The sequence below is a fragment of the Chenopodium quinoa genome, unplaced genomic scaffold, assembly GCF_001683475.1.
Source record: "Chenopodium quinoa cultivar QQ74 unplaced genomic scaffold, ASM168347v1, whole genome shotgun sequence".
In the NCBI taxonomy this organism is placed as follows: Eukaryota; Viridiplantae; Streptophyta; class Magnoliopsida; order Caryophyllales; family Amaranthaceae; genus Chenopodium; species Chenopodium quinoa.
The window spans coordinates 512,446-531,490 of record NW_018744996.1 but is presented as its reverse complement, the minus strand read 5'-3'; the positions used below and the strand labels follow the sequence as shown (position 1 = coordinate 531,490).

Below are 19,045 nucleotides of genomic sequence, written 5' to 3'. Positions count from 1 at the left end.
AATGATACTATTTGATCATCTAGTGATACTATTAATCACCCAGTGGTACACTTAAATTCAGCACATGGGGGTGAGAGAAAGGAGGAGATAAATGGGTAAATTTCATGTGAAATGTCTCTTATGCCCCTTGATATGTATGTCCAGGTACCTATCAAACCTCCCTTTGGAAGGCCTCGTAGAAACATCCCTCCTGATTGATATATACGTGACAATGTGGAATAATTGTAGGTGGTAATTGGGTCGTTTTCGAGTAGATATTGAGTTCTGATTGGGTCGGATAATTTTTATTTCCATTACACCAATATGGTAATAATATAATCATTATTAAAACCATTGAAGTTTATCTCCAAGGGTAATGTTTACCCATGCATCGTGCTATGATAGATCCTTTAATCATTAAATCTGGAAAATTTTAAACCTCCATTTGAGTGTAACCAGATAACTCAAATACAGTAATTTCTTATCCTCATTGAATCATATTGTGAACAAATTAATCAATTAGGGAAATAAAATAGACCAACTGACCAGATTGGTAAATAAAAAGGACACTTAGCGACAATTTGGTAAAAAAAGCTAACCCCAAACGACAATTTGGTTAAAAAAATAATCTCAAGTGACATTTAGACCAAAGAATACAAAAATTTCCGATAAACTACTCGCGAATGCTTAATTTAGTTCGTTTTTCATGGTTTTCTTTTTTTTGTAAAAAATGTAATTGCCAACTAATTTTCTAACCCCTTTTTAAGGAAATTATAATTTCAAGAATTTTTTTTTAAAAAATACTTTTAATTTTCACTTAATTTTGCTACCCCTTATTAATGAAAATTCAAAAAAGGGGGTTGAAAATAAATTTGGTATCAAGATTTAGCAAAACAAAAAGGGGATGACATATTAATTCAACATTTTAAATGGGAAATTTTTTTTTTTTTAAAAAAACAATAACGAATTAAGTGAGGCTTTTGAAGAGTTTGTCAAAAAAAAAAAATTATATTTTTTGGTCTAAATGTCGCCTGAGATTATTTTTTTTTTTTACCAAATTGTCGCTTGAGGTTAACTTTTTTTACCAAATTGTCGCTGGAGTTATTTTTTTTTTACCAAATTGTCGCTTAAGGTCTTTTTTATATACCAATTTGGTTAATTGACCAAATACAATATAAAACTAGATAATGTTTTCTATTTGTGTTTGAGTATTGAAAGCAAATTATTAACTGAATACTAAGAGTCTAATTAGAAAATTACCGAAGATAAAGAACAAGTAAAATTAATGTAACTTGCTGTAACCAACGAAGCTAGATCGGCAACAAGCTAAGCAAATTATAAGTAATATTAGATTTTTTGAAAATTTTATGTTTGGATTAGACTTAGATTTTTAAGGAGATATTGCCAGGAATTTCACGACCTTTGCCTGGCGTGTCATAAATAAAACCACCTATAGATAATTCCTAACAAAACAACCTTTCACATGATCTTCTAAAAATAAGATAAAAAATCGGTAACCTGTTTAATAGGTTAAGGAAGGACACGTGTCACATTATGATTGGTTAGATTTTTTTTTACACATGTCTTATAAAAAAATAATTTATTTTAAAAATAATCAATTAATAATAATAATAATAAAAAATAAAAAAAATAAAAATCCTCCCCTTCAACCACCTTCCCTGTAGAGCCTATCACACCCTCCCCCTTCTTTCCGGCCACCTCTTCTCCTCCCACCGTACCCCCTAATTCGGGTAGCCCCTCCCAAATCTAGCAGTCCCACATTCCACTCCCAAATTCGACCACCTATTCCCTTCCCCTACAAAATACGACCACCGCATCTCCTTCCCCTCCAAAATCCGACAACCGCACCTCCTTCCCCTCTCACATTCGATAACTCCATCACCTTCCCCTCTAAAATTCGGCAGCCCCACCACATTTCCCTCCCAAATTCGACCACCCCACCCCTAAAATCCGACCGGTGGATTTGAAGGAGATGTACTGTTGAAGCCGAAGGGGGTGGTGATGAGGAGAGAGAAAGTGAGGTTGGAGTTTGAGTGCGTGGAGAGTACTGACGGGCATGCTTAGATTGAGGGCAGCCCCACCACTTTTTAAATAATAACGGTTGTTTTCCTGGTTCTCACAAATAATGGCATGCTTGAATTGACGGTAATAAATTAAAGGAGTAATAATAGTCAAACCAAGAAAAATTAATGTAATTCAAGTTGATACTAAGGAAAGATGCTAGTAATGGTATGAGGGAGAGAGAGAGATGGGGAGATTATTACTTCATAATGGGGGTAATAGTTACCCGCCATCACACTAGGATGACAATTACCCCCAAAATGAGAGTAATAGTTTCCCCTCCCTCCTGTATCATCACTCCATCACTACCTCATTTACTGTGCAATCACACTATCACTATCTAAATTCATCTTCATTTTCTTTTGTATGACTATTACTACCCCTTAATACATTACCCCCATTCCATGCATGCCCTTAGTGTATACTGAATACAAGGGGTAATAAATACTAAGTACATGAGATAAATATGGAGTATTGACCAATATTTAACAAACTAATACGAGTAACAAAGAGATAAATACAAGAGAGTTAAACTAGGAATGAACAAACTATCTTAGGTAACAACTTTAACTATTGATTCTATATGGTATTATCTTTCTACACGCCCCCGCAAGATGCCTCTGGGCAAGACCGATCTTAGCAAACAGAATCATGAAAGCATTTGACTCTACAAATTGGACCTCCTCAAGTTGATCTTTGCAAGATATATGTTGGTTTAATACTCCATATTTTTATAATATTTTATAAACATAAATTATTTATTTTATTTATAAATTAAAATGATTTATTTCATTTTAAAAGAATTAATTACTTTTTTTTTTTTTGAGGGGAAAAAGAATTAATTACTTAAATGTAAAATAAGTGTATATAAAATAATATGAGCTAGTAATAGGGGCAATAAAGTGTTTAATTTGGGTCAACATCATAAAAGTGTTGGACTAACTTGTTGGGCCCAGCGGGCGAACATGCCGGGCTCCGGCTCCGCGCACCTGCTGACACCTTTCGAAGAACTATGGAAGTGGGAATCCTCCTTCTCCAGGGGGGTCACAATGGTGAAAAATTCGGAAAAGGATTCCTCTATGAATGGGCTGAGAGATCCGGCATAACCACTCACGAAAGCGATCGCTTTCGGCTTGAGCTTCCTGTGTGCGATGGTTCTTACTTTTGCCTTCGGGAAAATCCTTCTTCAACATATAGATTTCTATCAGTGCCATGTGTTTAAGGGCCCAACAAGTTAGCCCCAAAGGAGATTTCAAGTAGGAATAGGATTAGTAATGACAATTTTGTAAATAAGTGTTTTTGTTTTTAAAAAGGGATATCTAATCCCCCGTATTTTTAAATAATTTATAAATGATAATTATTTTATTTATAATATATATTTATATTTTTCCGAAATTTAATTTCAAAAGTTGCAAATTATTAATTCGGGTTGATAAACTATTTTATTACCAAAGAAATTTTATGTGTTCATTCTACAATTCATGACCATAAAAACAAAGCCTAACCCATTTTATTTATTTAGTTGGCCTATTATTTTCATGAACTCCAATTCTACCCGACAATTTTTCCTCCTATAAATACCCCATGAATCCCCAAATTTTTCCCACACAAAAAGGTTAGTCTTATTTTATTTCTCCTTTATTTTTCTTTTTCTTTTTCTTTTTCCTTTTTCTTTATTTTCTTTTCTTTCTTTCTTTTTCCCTTCTTACGTGAGAAAAACTCACGTTGCTTCCCCTTCTCATTGTTGCTGCCTGTTGCCGCCGCCTGTTCTCGCCGGAAACCGGTGCCGGTGTCCCCTAACCACCGGCGACCAACCACCAGCCCAGCCTCCCACCGTGGCTGGCCTTCTTCTTTTTCTTTCTCCCTTATTTCTATTTCTATTTGCATAATTATATAAGTATTGGGTTATTGATTTAATTGTTTGAAATTAGTTTTCTAACTATGAAAAATTATATTTTGGTTGTTTAAAGTCATACTTTCAGACTTTATACATGTTATAAATTTTTAGATTTTGTGATTTTAAAACCTAGGGTTTTAATTTATTGAAATTGGGATTTTAGGATTCTAATGAGCAATTTTAATTGGGGCTTTTGTTCCTATTGTATTTCTAATGATTAATTAAGCATAAAAACATGTTTTGAAGGAAGTTTTAAAGAGTTTTAATCAAATTTATATTGCTGGAAATTAATTTGGGAATTAATTTATGGTTGTTGGTTGTTTTTTAGAAGGTGATTATTCCCTAGGAGACTTTTAAGTGATTAAAAGTAGCGCAAAGGATTGTTTACACAAGATACGTACATGTATACTTCGTTGGAAGTAGTATCATGTTTAGGTACCTAAAGGAAATAACTTAGTTTCTTGTTTAGAGAACTCTTGGATGGAAATTGTTTAGTTAAACATTAAATTAATTCATGTGCTTATATTTATGAGACATGTTTGGTGAATTAATTATGTTTGTATGGAATTATGGATGTAAGAATGTTGAATTGGTTTACTTGTTTGTATGGAATGTTGATACAAGCATATTTTTATTGGATTGGTTTATTAGCCATATTTGGAATATTGAAGGATTGGAATTGAATGGTTTAAGTGGAATGAATTTATTAATTATTCAATGAGGTTATTATTATTTTATTTATTACTCAAGCATGATTTGTTAGTATGTTGAGTAAAGGTGGATTAAGTCGAAATGGCTAGGTGGGTTAACTATGTTCAACAATTTGAATATCTTGGAAGTTTAATGCAGTTAAAGGTCAATTTATGGTGTGATCATCATTGTCCTAAATAAGAATAAAAGTGAATTATATGTATGATTATTGTGTATGGTTACTTGAATGAGTCGACTATTATTATTTAAATTTATAATCACATAAAGTGAAACATGGATGACAATAAAACTCTAGAGAGTGCAATTTTAGAGTATTGACAATTATGAGTTAAGGTACACGGTGGTAGCCCGTGGCTTTCCGAGACTTGTTTGATCGACATGTCCTCTTTTCTTTTGGTATTTACATTTTTATTTTATAATGAAAGTTAAATAGGAACGTAGACTAACTTTGTGAGAATGGAGTCGCGCCCATTCTTACATCGTGCTATATTTTTAATTTAAATGGTCATTTGGGATTAAAATGATTTGGTGGGTTGGACAACCTCATCTATTGCTTACTCCAAATTAATTAAATTAAATATAAAGAGTAAAGTGATTGAAATTTGTTAGTAAGTATGTTTAGTTGATTAAATTATTTAAGTGAGGAGTCTTGTTTAATGAATTCGTAATGTATGTTTATTTACTTTAATTAGTTGTGCATGCTAGGTTGGTGCGATGTAGCTTGTATATACTCAGCTTTGCTGATTGCATGCTTTTGTGTGTGTTTTCTTTTGATCATGACCTTCGCCTTTCAATGACTCTGTGATGATTCAATTATTACACTTGTATTATTGGGGAGCAGTATTGCACAGGTTAGCTTGATGATGTGAAGTTCGGGAATTTGACAAATGCATTGTCTAAGGGCATGGTGTGGTTGAGAGTATTCGTTCCTTGTATTGAATTTATTTATCTTGGGTATCTTAGACAACATAAGCAACTTTGATGCCAGATTCCAATTCCACAAATAGTGTAATCATCTTTGCAACATGACATGTAAAGGCATCATCACTTAGACAGTTTCAGTGGCCATGATCAATGACACGCTCCTTCTTCACTAGTCCCTTCACTTACTGAGAATGATGGGGCCCAAAATTGATGGTTTTACAGCCCAAGGTCAAAACTGTTAAAGAAAATGCACTTTAAGTCACTTTCTTTTCTTTACATGTACGTCTGTAATGGAAGTTGATTATTCATGTTGACAAAAATTCAAAGATAAACAGCACTTACAAGGGAAAACAGTTAATAGGAGATTAAACCTTGGTGATCTAGAACACCCAAAATCCATGTAATGCTTCATCTTCATCCGCTAAAGAATTATATATAGCTATCACAAGCCTGCATAAATGTAGTGCATCATTGATAAAGACAGGGTGATCATTAACACACAATGTATACCTCCAAACCCCATGCACACCAACATCACAGAATCACTTTTAAAAGAGTTTTTTATTTATTATTATTATTATTTTTTTTTTAAAAAAAAGGGCCACTAAGGGCAACTTCCAACAAAGCATTTACACCTAGCTGTTTTGCTGCATAGTTCAACCTCCCCTGATGTGGTGTGAAGTGAACAGACAGTAAATTCATAGGATAATGGCAGAAGCACATAAAGAACAAAAAGAGATGCATTAACCAACAATGCAACCGATCCGCCTTCTTAAATATAACTTGACCTGGATAGGTTGTTTAGCACTTTACTGATTTTCACACTTAAGCTCACAGTTAAAATGACAAGGCAAAGTTTGACAGTATCATCATCTTCAGAAGTCAAAAAAAAAAAAAATGTGTCCTAATATATTTGTCATCCATTGTTTGCAATAGACAAGTCAAATGACAAAAAAAAAAAAAAAAAGTAGCTTATAGTTCCTAACAAACAGAGAGGGGAGGTTGAAAAAGATCCTCAGGATGGGACAAACAATAGAATTTACAAAGCTCTACATTGGCTAATGTTAAACAGCTCATATCTAGAATTCAAGAAAAGAGGAACGGATATCTAAGTCTCCATGCTCGGATGAGAATACTGGTAAACTGGAAAAGGAGCCTGCCGGAAATCTATGAGCATATAGCAAGAAAAGGCATTCAGAATTAATCTAAAGCTGCTAAAAATAGATATTAGAGACACACTCTCTCTCTCTCTCACACACACACACACGACATTTAAATAAAAATCAATTACCTGAAAATAACCAAGAAGAAAAACAATAGGTAAACACATAGCTTGATCAACCGGTGTTTCTTCTCAACACTAAGTGCTCTGAAAATCTCTGTCACGTCTACAAGATGCTCTCCCCTAGTAAACCTGCATATGAGTAAGGACAAATGAGTTAACATATTGCGACACTTGCATACCACAAGCTTTCAAATTTTCTGTTTAAACCTTTCCACAGTTCATTTTTCATTTAATTGAAAGGGAGCAAGCCCTACAATCTTCATATCAGGCTTACAGAATCACAGATTTAGATGAGCTTAGAAGACAGCTTTTTCAAACCCACATGTATAATGTCATTTCTATACTTCCCTCTATCCAAGACATATGTGGCATCTCTAGACTTCTTTTGAAATATACATTACCCCAACCTCCCACCTCAGGTCAACATACAATTCCATTCCTCACAGATGTTCCCACACATCCATCTCAACATATATAATTCTATGCTACAATCAACTTACTTTATTTATTTATTTATTTATTTATTTATATATATATATATTTTAATTCTTTTTTTTTTTTAAAAGGTAAGATAAATTAAAACATTAGAAAGCCTTCCTCACGAGGGGAATTCCTAATGTATCAGAAGAAAGTATAGAAAACAAACTAGAGTTATTACAAACATCAATATCCATACTACCACAAACTAAATGGCCCACATTAGTTATCCACTCCGCTGCGCAATTTGCCTTCGGATAGACGTGCTGGATAGTCTAATTGCAAAACTGAGAGCTTCGATAATATGCTCGATCTGCCAAGGTACTGCCCAAATACCTTTCATTGAGTTGACGACTAATAAGTTATCACCTTCAATTTCAATGTTTTGAATGCCACATTGAAGAGCTAGTTGGACTCCTTTATTAAGAGACGTAGCTTCCGCTATAAATACTTTCGTGTTGCCGAGGTTGAATGTAGATGCCTTGATGAATGCTCCGCTACTATCTCTGATGATGATTCTTGCTGCTACTGAGTTGTTATGAACCGAACCATTGAAGTTGAGCTTGAAGAAGTTGTTAGGAGGCGTCTTCCATGATATAAAAATGGATGATGGGGATTGAGTATGAGAAGAATGATTATGGGATCTCGAAATGGGAGATCCCATGGAGGTGAAGGTATTAATGAAACTTCTTTGGTGCCACTCATTGCATACAAATTATGCTTGGTGGTAAATCCTAAAGATGTCAAAGGTTTCATTACAGAAGATAATAGCATTCCGTTCTTTCCAAATACTCCAAATGAGGAAGATAAATTTCCTTAAAGTGTTTGGGTGTTTTCTTAAGTACATTAGAGTTTCTGGTAGTTTTAGAAACGAGGTTGAACAATCTAACCACTTTTTTGATAAGAGGAGGTTCCAAACTTCTTTGGTCTTAGTGCAGTTGAGAAAAAGATGATCAACTGTTTCATTTTGCTAATTGCATAAAGGGCATATGTTGAATGGGATTATGTTTCTTTTGTGAAGAGTGTCTCGAACACCTACACTGTTATAAAATATTTGCCAAAGGAAAATTTGGAGTTTAGGAGGGATGTCTATTTTCCAAATCCATCTATGGAGCCAATTGTTATCTTTGAGATTATAAGAAAGCCAACTGAAGTTTCCATGCGTAGTTAGTCCCCAAATAGGTTTGTCCATCATATCATTGAGGGGTAGTGGAATGCCCATAGTTTGGGCTGTAACGTTTTCAGAAAGAAGAGCCCTTAATTTTTGTCTTTTCCATTGTTTATTTGGTAGAACAAAGTCTGATACTTTAGTGTCGAGATTAACCTGATTGACATCTATATGGATGAGCTCTAAAAGGCTTTGGTTAGCCACCCAATTATCGATCCATAAAAAAATATCCTTGCCATCACCTATTTTCCAACGGATACTTTTTCTCAAGAGTTCACGTTGAGCGAGAATTTTTATCCATATATGGAAAACTTTCACACCGTGTTTGCACTCAAAAAAGGATGAATTGTCCAGATATTTTTCCTTAATGACTTTCACCCAAAAATTATTTGGGTCTGTAATAATTTTCCAGCCTAATTTAGTGATAGAAGCTTTGTTAAGTGGTAAGGTTTGACGAAGGCCAAGGCCTCCCGCGCTCTTTGGTTTACAGATTTTATCCCATGCTACAAGGGGGATACTATTTTTATCCTTTTGTTGTCTCCAAAAGAAGTTTCGATGTAGGGAATCTAACTTCGTTGTAATGTCATTTGGCAAAAGAGAGGATGAGCACAAGTAAGAGGGTAAAGCCTCTAAATTGCTTTGAATTAGGGTATGTTGTCCAACTTTTGATAGAAAACCAGATTCCCAATGCTGAATTCTTTTTTCAGTTTTTTGGAGAATAAGCTTGTAGTCTTCTTTCTTAGGAAAATAGGAATTGAAATGCACTCCAAGGTAACGACCCAAACATGACTTTAGGGTCATGTTAAATTGGCTTGCTAACTCGATTCGCCTTGAATTTGGAATTTTCTTCGAGAAAATAATTGACAATTTGTGAAAATTAATCAATTAACTTGAAATTTTGCAAAAATCCTCGAGAATAGCTATTAATCTATTGCAAGAGCTCGTCGTGGCCTTACAAAAAACTAGGCTATCATCTGCAAATAAGAGACAAGGGATATTAAAGGATCTTGGGCAAATTTTAAAGCCTATTCCGACTTTGGTTTTAAGACTTCCAATAGAAAGTTTCCTTATTAAAACTTCCATGCAAAGAATAAAGAGGTAGGGAGATAGTGGGTCTCCTTGTCATAGGCCTCTTAATGGTTTAAACCATTCAGTGGAAGTGCCATTAATCTTTAAAGAGTATGAGACTTTGGTTACACACTCAATAATCCAATCAATCCGTTTTTGAGGAAATCCAAAAGCTTTTAATCAACTTTTTAATATGATCTATTCTAAAAGAATATTATTTTGACCTGAACAGTAACATCATTCTAGAAATTCATCTTTTCAACGGTTCAACCTTAAAAGCACGATACGGTTGCACAACAACCCACTCGGCGCTGCTCCCTATTTGAGCCACACAAAACAAAAATTATGTAACATCATGATTGATATTCCCATATCTTAGTAATACCAGATTGATACACTTAAAATATTCCCATTAGGTAACTCCTTACCATTTTAAGCCAAGACATCCTCTCTTAACCCCCTCCCTATACTAGAATGACCCTCTTTGTGCTTAGTTATTCTGACATAGCCTAGACTCCCAAGATTCTTACTTTTGTCACTGTCGCTCCAATTTATCATTTACCAACTACAAATACCATAGTATCTCATCTTGGATAAACCTAATTGTATTTTTTTAATGTTGCATAGAGGAAAGGGACTAATAAAAATCTTTTGCGACTTAATTGTAACATTATTCCTCAACTAAGTACTCAGTTCTATATGGTGTACAAATGATTACAAATGTTTACAAAATGCTCAAGTCGATGCAGTGGAAACTTCTGGCAGAAATAAATCATAAGCGCATACACTAGATGAGTAGATGATCATCATCCAGAAATATCAAAACTAAAAAGGGAAAGGGTCATAACTCATAAGTGGAAACTCCATACTAAGTACTCCCTTAGATCTCTGAATAAATCGATTGAAAAAAAAAATCTTTTGCAACTCAAGAATGAAACCAAGACAATGCCGGATTGGCCAATATAAAAATCAGAGAAGACTAAAGAAATAAAATAATCAGACAGAAAAATGTGGGCCATAGTTACAAGTTTGAAGAAAAGTAAAAAAAAAACTTCAAATATAAGATGGTTAAGTGCAAAAACAGGACCTATTCAGAAATCCGAACACTGACTTTATACTTGATTTTGATGGCTAACATAAAGCCATACACAACAAAAACTAATTAACAAACAATTCAATTATATTCCTCATCACCATCAACATTCATAAACAGATGCAATAATGTAACTGTAACAAACTATCCATGAACCAAATCAAGCAAGCCAATAATAGCAGAAATTCACAAAATGCATAAGAAGATAATTCCTACTTGCTATTTGAATACTAAAGTAATCAATCACAGGCTTCAGGCCATCAGTAGCTATTTGAAACTGCAACAACAATAAAACAAAAACCTAATACCAATCCCCAGCTCAGCCAAACAGGGAAAAGGAAGATTAAAGAAATCTGGAAAAGGAGTAGTAATAATAAACATCTAACAATTCATAACAATCTTTCACATAAGGAAGACATTAATTGTAAAACCAATAGAAAATCTATCAGCTTACAGCCAACCCACCCTAGCCATTGCTCCACAAGGACCACAACCAAAATAAAAATTAGCCCATATTTTTCCAAAAAGAAAATGCCCTTCAAGATATGAAACAATAAATTTCTGCACTATCAAGTATCAACACTTGATTCTCCCAATTATAGCTGCATCGCTCGATCCTGGACCATTACCAGTCATTCAGTCCATCACTGAATCAAGCTCGTCATACACAACTTCCTACTAATTTCTCTGACTCTTTATTACGACAGCTCTCTCATCTCAAGATTTGCAACTCTTGTATCTGAATCACATGATCTTATATTAGGAGCCTACGAGTAAGATTTAGATGGTCACTGAATTCTAGTGAAACTTAAGGCACTGTAAGAATTGTACAAGTAAATAGGAGACTCAATCTAATTATTAACCTTCATCAAAAATTGCAACTTGGCTTCACTACCATTTCAGACAAACCTGAAAACAGTTGTTCCTAGAAAAAAAAATAATAAAATAAATTAATGTGCCTCAGAAAAAGTGGCACAACTGTGTTTATCTGATGGCTATAGCTATAGCTAGAGTAAAACAAGGCTAAATTTAATTATTGAATCCTTATATAAGTTCCTATTAAATTGAAAGACACTTTTCCTAAAGTAAATGACACACTAGTGCTTCCCAAAAATATGCATGTGACACAGAAACTTTTTCCAGGTGGATGAAGTCCTACAAGACATCAATAAACATCAACAGAAATAGGCATATCTGAACTTGAACTCTACACAGACATCTGATCCTGGTCCTGTTATAAAAACAACAAGGCAGCACAAACCCTAGAAGTGTTTATCCTTAAAGTTCATGTGTGCAACTATTATTTTCCCAGTGCTCAAGCACTTGTTCCGCATTCATGATGCAATAAATATTTACTACACTAACTTCTTGCTAAATAGAATTCATATTGAGCTTTTGGAATCGGCTTCTTCTTAGTTTTAAGAGACCACAACTTTTTTTCCGGGTGACATTTCTAAGACAAATAGATTCCTTATGACGATTCATGTTAGCCAACCTCAAATGATTTTGGACTAAGGCTTTGGAATCGGCTTCTTCTTAGTTTTAAGAGACCACAACTTTTTTTCCGTGTGACATTTCTAAGACAAATAGATTCCTTATGACGATTCATGTTAGCCGACCTCAAATCATTTTGGATTAAGGCTTTGTTGTTGTTGTTGTTATTGTTGTTGTTGTTGTATTTCTAAGACAAAAATAATCTATGAAGTACATGTAACTAATCTCAAAATCTTGTCACTAGGGGAAGTAGTGGCAAGTGCTTTGCCGATTCATAGTCCTAGAGATGGTATAATTGACAAATAAGTCGACCATTGACAGAGAATTACATGCATAGTTGAAAAAGATGCAGGTCCAAAATTTCCTTCCCATTGCATGAATGGGCACATATAATTGCCAATAAGTCTATGCCACATAGAATTGCCCAGCTCTCGATCCACAGATGAATCTTAAACATTATAGCCACTTTTTACAACATAAACTAGATAGGCCTAATTGGTCTCTAAAAGGTTAAATTTACCACTGATGTTAAATTTATCCAACATTTTCATTCAAACAAAAGCTTTAGCTTTTCTCACTTTTTTGGGACCTTAGATGTCAGTAGAAATTTAGGGTGGGGGGGGGGGGAGGTAAAATTTACCACTGCTGTTAAATTTATCCAACATTTTCATTCAAACAAAAGCTTTAGCTTTTCTCACTTTATTGGGACCTTAAATGTCAGTAGAAATTTAGAGGGTGGAGGGGGGGGGGGGGAACTAAAGCCTTTCCTCAAAATTACCCAAGAATATAGAAAGATCTAAGGGACTAACAACTCTTTTTCCTACAACCATGTCTGATTTTGAAAGTTCAAATATAGCTACTGAAGCTAATCGATACATCACGGCAAGAAGCAAGCAACTTGACAAAAATTTGGACTTAAGTTAGCACCAAGCTCAATCTTGTCTAAAACACTGAATTTTATTGTGCAAGCTTGCTTAATCAATCAAGCCATCCTCATTCATCCTTTCCCTAATCTGTCTAAAACACTGAATTTCATCTTTAAGAGAATAAACAAGGAGCTCAATGTTCAATCATATCTACCACTAACTCTTACATCAGCTCTAAAAGGCCATATTTGATTTTAAAAGATAGTCCATCATAGATGCATTCTATTTTTTTTAATTGTTCTAGGCAGCACCACATGTTTACGCGGCATACATCTGAAACAACCCTACCCACCCACCAAAAAACCTCCATCAGAAGCAAAGTTCAATCATGGAACCATAATTTGACATAGTTGCGAGAATATATACTATTACTTGTACAGTCTTTAATCAAAACCTCATGCAACTCAACTCAGACTTAACTTAAGCCTCACTTTCTACACAGATGGCAAAACCCATCTCATCAATTCTGTAGCAATTATTCAGCAATTCTGCACTACCCACTATCAATTCTGCTCTCACAAACCCCTTTCGACGATTCAACCCTCGCCCCTGACCTCCTGTAGGATTTTAATCTCCCACCATTATCACTATCACACAAGACTACCAATACTACACATACATAGCATATCATTTACGAAATAATAAATTAAAATCCGAAATTAATAATAAGGTACCCAATTTAAAAACTACTTACAATCTAGCATGATAAATGGCAACAGGAAGAGTGACAAGAAACATCAAGAAATGCCCAGTAACAAGAAAAAGAGCAGAAAAGGCTGCCTGCAATCCAAACTCTGGTAAAACCAAAGAATTGATATTCGATGCCGTCTCATATGGATTCAAATAATCAGCCTCCAAATCCGACAAACAAATCAACTGCAACAATCATAACAATAAAAAATGTTAAACACATAATCTAGTAAAAGTGGGGAAGAACATAAAAAATTAGAGAAATAGGTTTTGGAAAGATTGAAACTAACCTGGTAAATGAGGAGAATGAGGAGGGCGATGTTGGAGGCTAGGGCAATTAGCCATAAGATTAAGTCCCAATGCATTGTTTTAGGGAAGATTTGATAACCTAAATTGAGTTAAATCTAGAGTTGCAGAATTGAAGAGATAGTGAAGAGAGAGAAAAGTAGCAGAAAAGAAAGAAGAAAAAGGGAAGAAAGAGATGTAGTGGGAGATAGAGTGTTTGCCCGCTGCAATTGTTTGGAAATGGCATCATAAATTCATGTCGAAAAGCTCGGCTACCCGGTACAAAAGCTACCGTGTATTTGTGCGGGCCTGCGGGGTATTTGGTTCAACTAGTATGACACTACGGCCCTATTCTTTTGAGTTGTTTTACTCTACTCTGCTCTGCTGAAATGTCCTACTCTGCTTAAAAATAATAATTAATATTTAATAAAAATAATAATAATTATTATTAATATTTAATAATAATAACTAATATTTATAGATAATAATAATAATTAATATTTTATTATTATAATAATAATTAGTATATAATATTAATTGATAATAATAACTAATATTTAATGATAATAATTAATACTACCTCTGTTTCTGAAAATTCGACTCACTTACTATTCATGGGTCAAAATAAAATAACTTTGACCATATTTAATGACTTATACAAAAAAAATAAATTAGCATATGAGATCTTATAATATTCCCATTATTATAAATTTTTCAAATATCAACTTTTTATAATTTTTACTTATACATAGCTGAAAATATTCATGGTCAAAGATGTTCATTAGAGACCGCGCAAATGCAAAGTGAGTCAAACTTTCAGGAACGGAGGGAGTATTTTATATTATTTAACACATTTTTAATGTTATAATAAGAGTAAAAAAAATCTTTAAAAAAATCAAATAATAATAATAATAATAACATATGGATATTTGCTACAGATCTGGTATTTCAGCGAGAAAGGAGGTTGACGTAGGATTGGCTGGAGGAAATGGCGGGGTCCTCAGACCTGCCGATGTGTTACTTTACTCATGGGATCGTGGTCGTGATGTATGTGTTGACTTCACAAGTTCTTCCCCTTTGACGCAGTCAGGGCTAGCTGACTTTGTCCATGGACGGATTGTGGCTGAAGCGGCTCATTGGAAGTGGGCTAAGTACGAAGCTCGTTGTCAGGCAAATGGATACGGTTTCATTCCCTTCTCCTTTTCTTCTCTTGGGGAATTAGAAAAGGATGTTGTTACGTTACTGGAGCGGGTTTAGAGGTTCTCGACGGCGCAAGACATTGGGGCTCTTGCGGCAACTTTTATCTTCACTAGGGTAGATTTTTCTATAGCTAAAGGAGTGGGAGCCCAGATTGTATCTCGGCTTCCCACTAATTTATTGTAGATTGTATGACTTTTTGTTTTTGAGATAATAATAATAATAATAATAATAATAATAATAATAATAATTATAATATAAATAATAATAATAAATAAACGTTTTTTCTCTCGTGGGGGGGGGGCGATTAGGGCGTCAGTTTCCGGCGAGGTTTCAAGCAGCAACTACGGCGAAAGGACGATCAGGCGAGGTCAGGTGGTCGGCTTCTCAGGACAAGTGATTCTCAGGTCCTTTTCCGGTGGTTTTCCAGGCGTTTTGTGTTCGTTTTGCAGTCTTCTTTCCGCGCGTCGTGCAGGCAGTTTCGGGGTCGTTTTTTGATCGGTTTTCAGGGGCGTATGTGGGTTCATTCAGGTGTCTTACGCGGTGGTTTTCTGGCTGCTTTCCGGCGACTTTTAAAGGTACGTTTTTGGTGGTTGTTTTGGTGCGTTTTTGCTGTGGTTTTGGTGCGCTTTTGGCTGTGAGTTTTGGTCCATATTTGGTGCGTTATTGGCTGTGAGTTTAAGTGCGTTTTTGGTGCGGTTTTTGCTTCGTTTTTGCTGTGGTTTCTGTGCGGTTTTGCTGTGAGCTTTGGTGCGGTTTTATCTGCAGTTTATGGTGCGTTTTGCTGTGGTTTTTGGTGCCGTCTTTGGGTGTTGTTTTGCAGGTTTGTGGACCTTTTGTGTGCAGCTTTGGTGGTGTTTTTGGTGCAGCCTTGAGGCAGTTTTGGGTGTTTATTTGAGGGTTCTTTGTAGCAGTTTTGGGTTCATTTTGGGTGTTATTTGTTGGTGTTTTTGGGGTGTTTTTTTTACTGTAGTTTATGGTGGTGGCGTGTAGCCATGTCGGTGAAGTTTCATTGCCCCTTTGTGGGTCTTAGTGGCTGTCAGGATGGACGTGGTAATGGCCTTACTAGTAATTATCTTCTCAAGCACCTTAGTGATCGTCATTTTTGTATGGGTGCTCGTGATATCACACGACATTCTCTTACTTCTAATTTGGCGGTCTATACTGAAGCTGAGGCTACTTTGTCGCGTATGGGGCATTGGTTATGTGGGGTTTGCTTCAAAACGCATACACACCGTACTAAGTGTCGTCATAGTACGAGTGAGTATGTGTCACCCCCGGATGAAGGAGATGGTGTTGTTCGTTTTGTGCTCCATGGTTTCTCCAAGCCCCAAGCTCCCTCTTCTCCGACTTCGCTTGGGCGCATGGGTGGTTTGGTGCAAGATCAATGTTGTTTTGATGTGGCTCTTCTTGATCGTCTGTTCTCCAAGGGGCTTCGCACTGTGAAGTCTATACCTCCCAAGTGTCGGTTGGGTTTCTCTCGGGTTCTGAAAGGTGCTCTTGATAAGGTGATCTTTAGGCCTAATGATATTTCTAGTTGGGTCTCTTTGTTGGTGCTACCTCTTTGCATCCTTAAAACCTTTCGCCCTCGGAGCAGCTCTGAGTCTAGGTCTTCGGCAAAGCGTCGACTTCAAGAAGAGAGTATTTCGCGCGCTATTTGTTCCTGGAGTGCACCGGGTGGTATTTTGCAGCTTGTGAGAGATACTTTGGCAGAGGATTCTCCTACTTTCTCAGTGGATGAGGACTTTGATTTGGAGGAGCGTAATATCAAGCAATGTCGTAGGAAGATTTGTGATGGCCATTACACTGCTGCAGTCCGGGTTCTTTCTTCTTCTGGAGTTGCTCCTTATAATGACGCCACTCTCTTGGGTTTACAGTCTAAACATCCTTCTTTTCCTGCTCCATCCTTGCCTGATATAGATATTGATGGTCATCATCTCGTTACTTCCTCCGCTGTTGTTTTGGATCGGATTAAGAGTTTTCCCCGTGGCACATCATGTGGTAGGGATGGTTTTCGTGCTCAACATCTATTGGATTGCTTGGGTGGTGCTGCTGTGGCTGTTTCAGATGAGTTAGTGGAGTCTATTTCAGCGGTAGTTAATCTTTTTCTTGCTGGTAAGTGTCCTATGGAACTTGGAGAGTATATTGCAAGTGCTCCTCTTACACCGCTTGTCAAGTCCGATGGTGGTATTCGTCCTATAGCGGTGGGTACTATTTGGCGGCGCCTGGTCTCGAAGGTGGGCGCTGTTATGGTTGGCCAGTCTTTAGGGAGCTGCTTTGATGGTCTACAGTTTGGCGTTGGGGTTCCTTCTGGTGGTGAGGCCATTGTTCATGCTGTGAATCGGTTGATTGAGGATCGTGGTTCTGAAGTTGGTCTTTCTATGTTGTTGGTGGATTTCCAAAATGCCTTCAATCTTGTTGATCGCGTGGTCATGTTGCGTGAGGTTCGACGTCGTTGTCCGGGCATTTCGCGTTGGGTTGAATTCTGCTATTCCAGTCCAGCCAGATTGTATTATGGAGACCAAACCTTATGGTCGTGTCAGGGGCTGCAGCAGGGTGACCCCCTCGGTCCTCTTCTTTTTCCTTTGGTTTTACAGCCCCTGGTTTGTGAAATTAGAGATGCTTTTAACTTATGTCTTCAGGCGTGGTATTTAGACGACGACACTATTGTTGGTGACACTTTGGAGGTGGGGAAGGTTCTGCAGTTGATCATGGAGAAAGGGCCTCGTTTTGGGTTAAATCTGAATGTGGAAAAGACTGAATTATTAAGGCCTTCAGAGGACCCCCGTAGCAGGCTTGTGGGTGTCTTTCCACCTACTATTGCTCGACCTTCACGTGGTGTTAAGTTGCTTGGTGGTCCAACTAGTTCTGATCCCGGTTATGGAGGTGACCTGGTGATGCAGAGGGTAACCAAGACCGTTGCTCTTATGGATAAGGTGGCTTCGCTTGATGATCCCCAGTGTGAGTTGTTGTTACTTAGGGCCTGTACCGGAGTTTCTAAGCTCTACTTTGCTTTGCATACTTGTCCCCCTAGTACTTTTGAGGTGGCTCAGCGCGCTTTCGACGAGGCTCTTCGATCTTCCTTGGAGCGTATCGTTACTGCTTCCGGGCCTGGGTTTGGTGATTGGCAGTGTCGGCTTGCCACCTTACCGTTTGCGTTTGGCGGACTTGGTGTTTATTCTGCAGGTGATGTTCGTCATTATGCCTTTCTTGCCTCTCGGTTGCAGTCTGCTGGATTGCAGACTAAGATTCTACAACATGCTGGTGTTGTTGGCCTTGGTCGAGCCTTCAAGGATGTGTTGCTCCTTTATAATGGAGTGGTTGAGTCTGACATTTTGAGTAATCCTAGTGAGGTCGCTGCCCTTTAACTCATGAAGAAATTAGAAGATATATATTTCACAAAGATTACCGCATCTGCAGAGTCTACCTTCTCTTTATCTCCTCGCCAGTTAGCTTTGTGGAAATCGCAGCAAGGGGTTCACACCTCTGCTTGGCTACGGGCTGTCCCTATTTCTGGGTTGGGTCAGACGATGAACACGAAGACATACCGATGTGTGTTGTGCTACCGACTGGGTGTTCCATTGTTCTCTATCTCGACGTCGTGCTCTGCTTGTTCTCGGGTTTTTTCAGGGGATTTTTTCGGCGACCACGCTGTGTCGTGTGCTGGTATTGTGGGTGTTAAACATCGGCATAATGTTGTTCGGGATACCTTTGTGGATATTTGCTACAAATCTGGTATTTCAGTAAGAAAGGAGGTTGACGTAGGATT

General features: G+C 36.7%; 1 protein-coding gene across 2 annotated transcripts; it reads right to left on the bottom strand.

Moving 5' to 3' along the window:
• Positions 1-5,579: 5,579 nt before the first annotated feature.
• Positions 5,580-14,371, bottom strand: LOC110707216 (protein cornichon homolog 1-like). Of its 2 annotated transcripts, XM_021885222.1 has the most exons (5): positions 14,085-14,369; positions 13,799-13,980; positions 6,885-7,007; positions 5,936-6,043; positions 5,580-5,828 (listed from the first exon to the last, which is right to left on the bottom strand). In XM_021885222.1, the coding sequence occupies exons 1-4, from the start codon at positions 14,157-14,159 to the stop codon at positions 5,974-5,976; spliced, it is 450 nt and encodes a 149-aa protein (XP_021740914.1). In that variant the 5' UTR covers positions 14,160-14,369; the 3' UTR covers positions 5,580-5,828; positions 5,936-5,973. The 2 variants fall into 2 exon arrangements, with proteins under 2 accessions (XP_021740914.1, XP_021740913.1); XM_021885221.1 differs by lacking the exons at positions 5,580-5,828; positions 5,936-6,043 and adding an exon at positions 6,333-6,760 and having other exon boundaries at positions 14,085-14,371.
• Between the last annotated feature and the right edge of the window lie 4,674 nt (positions 14,372-19,045).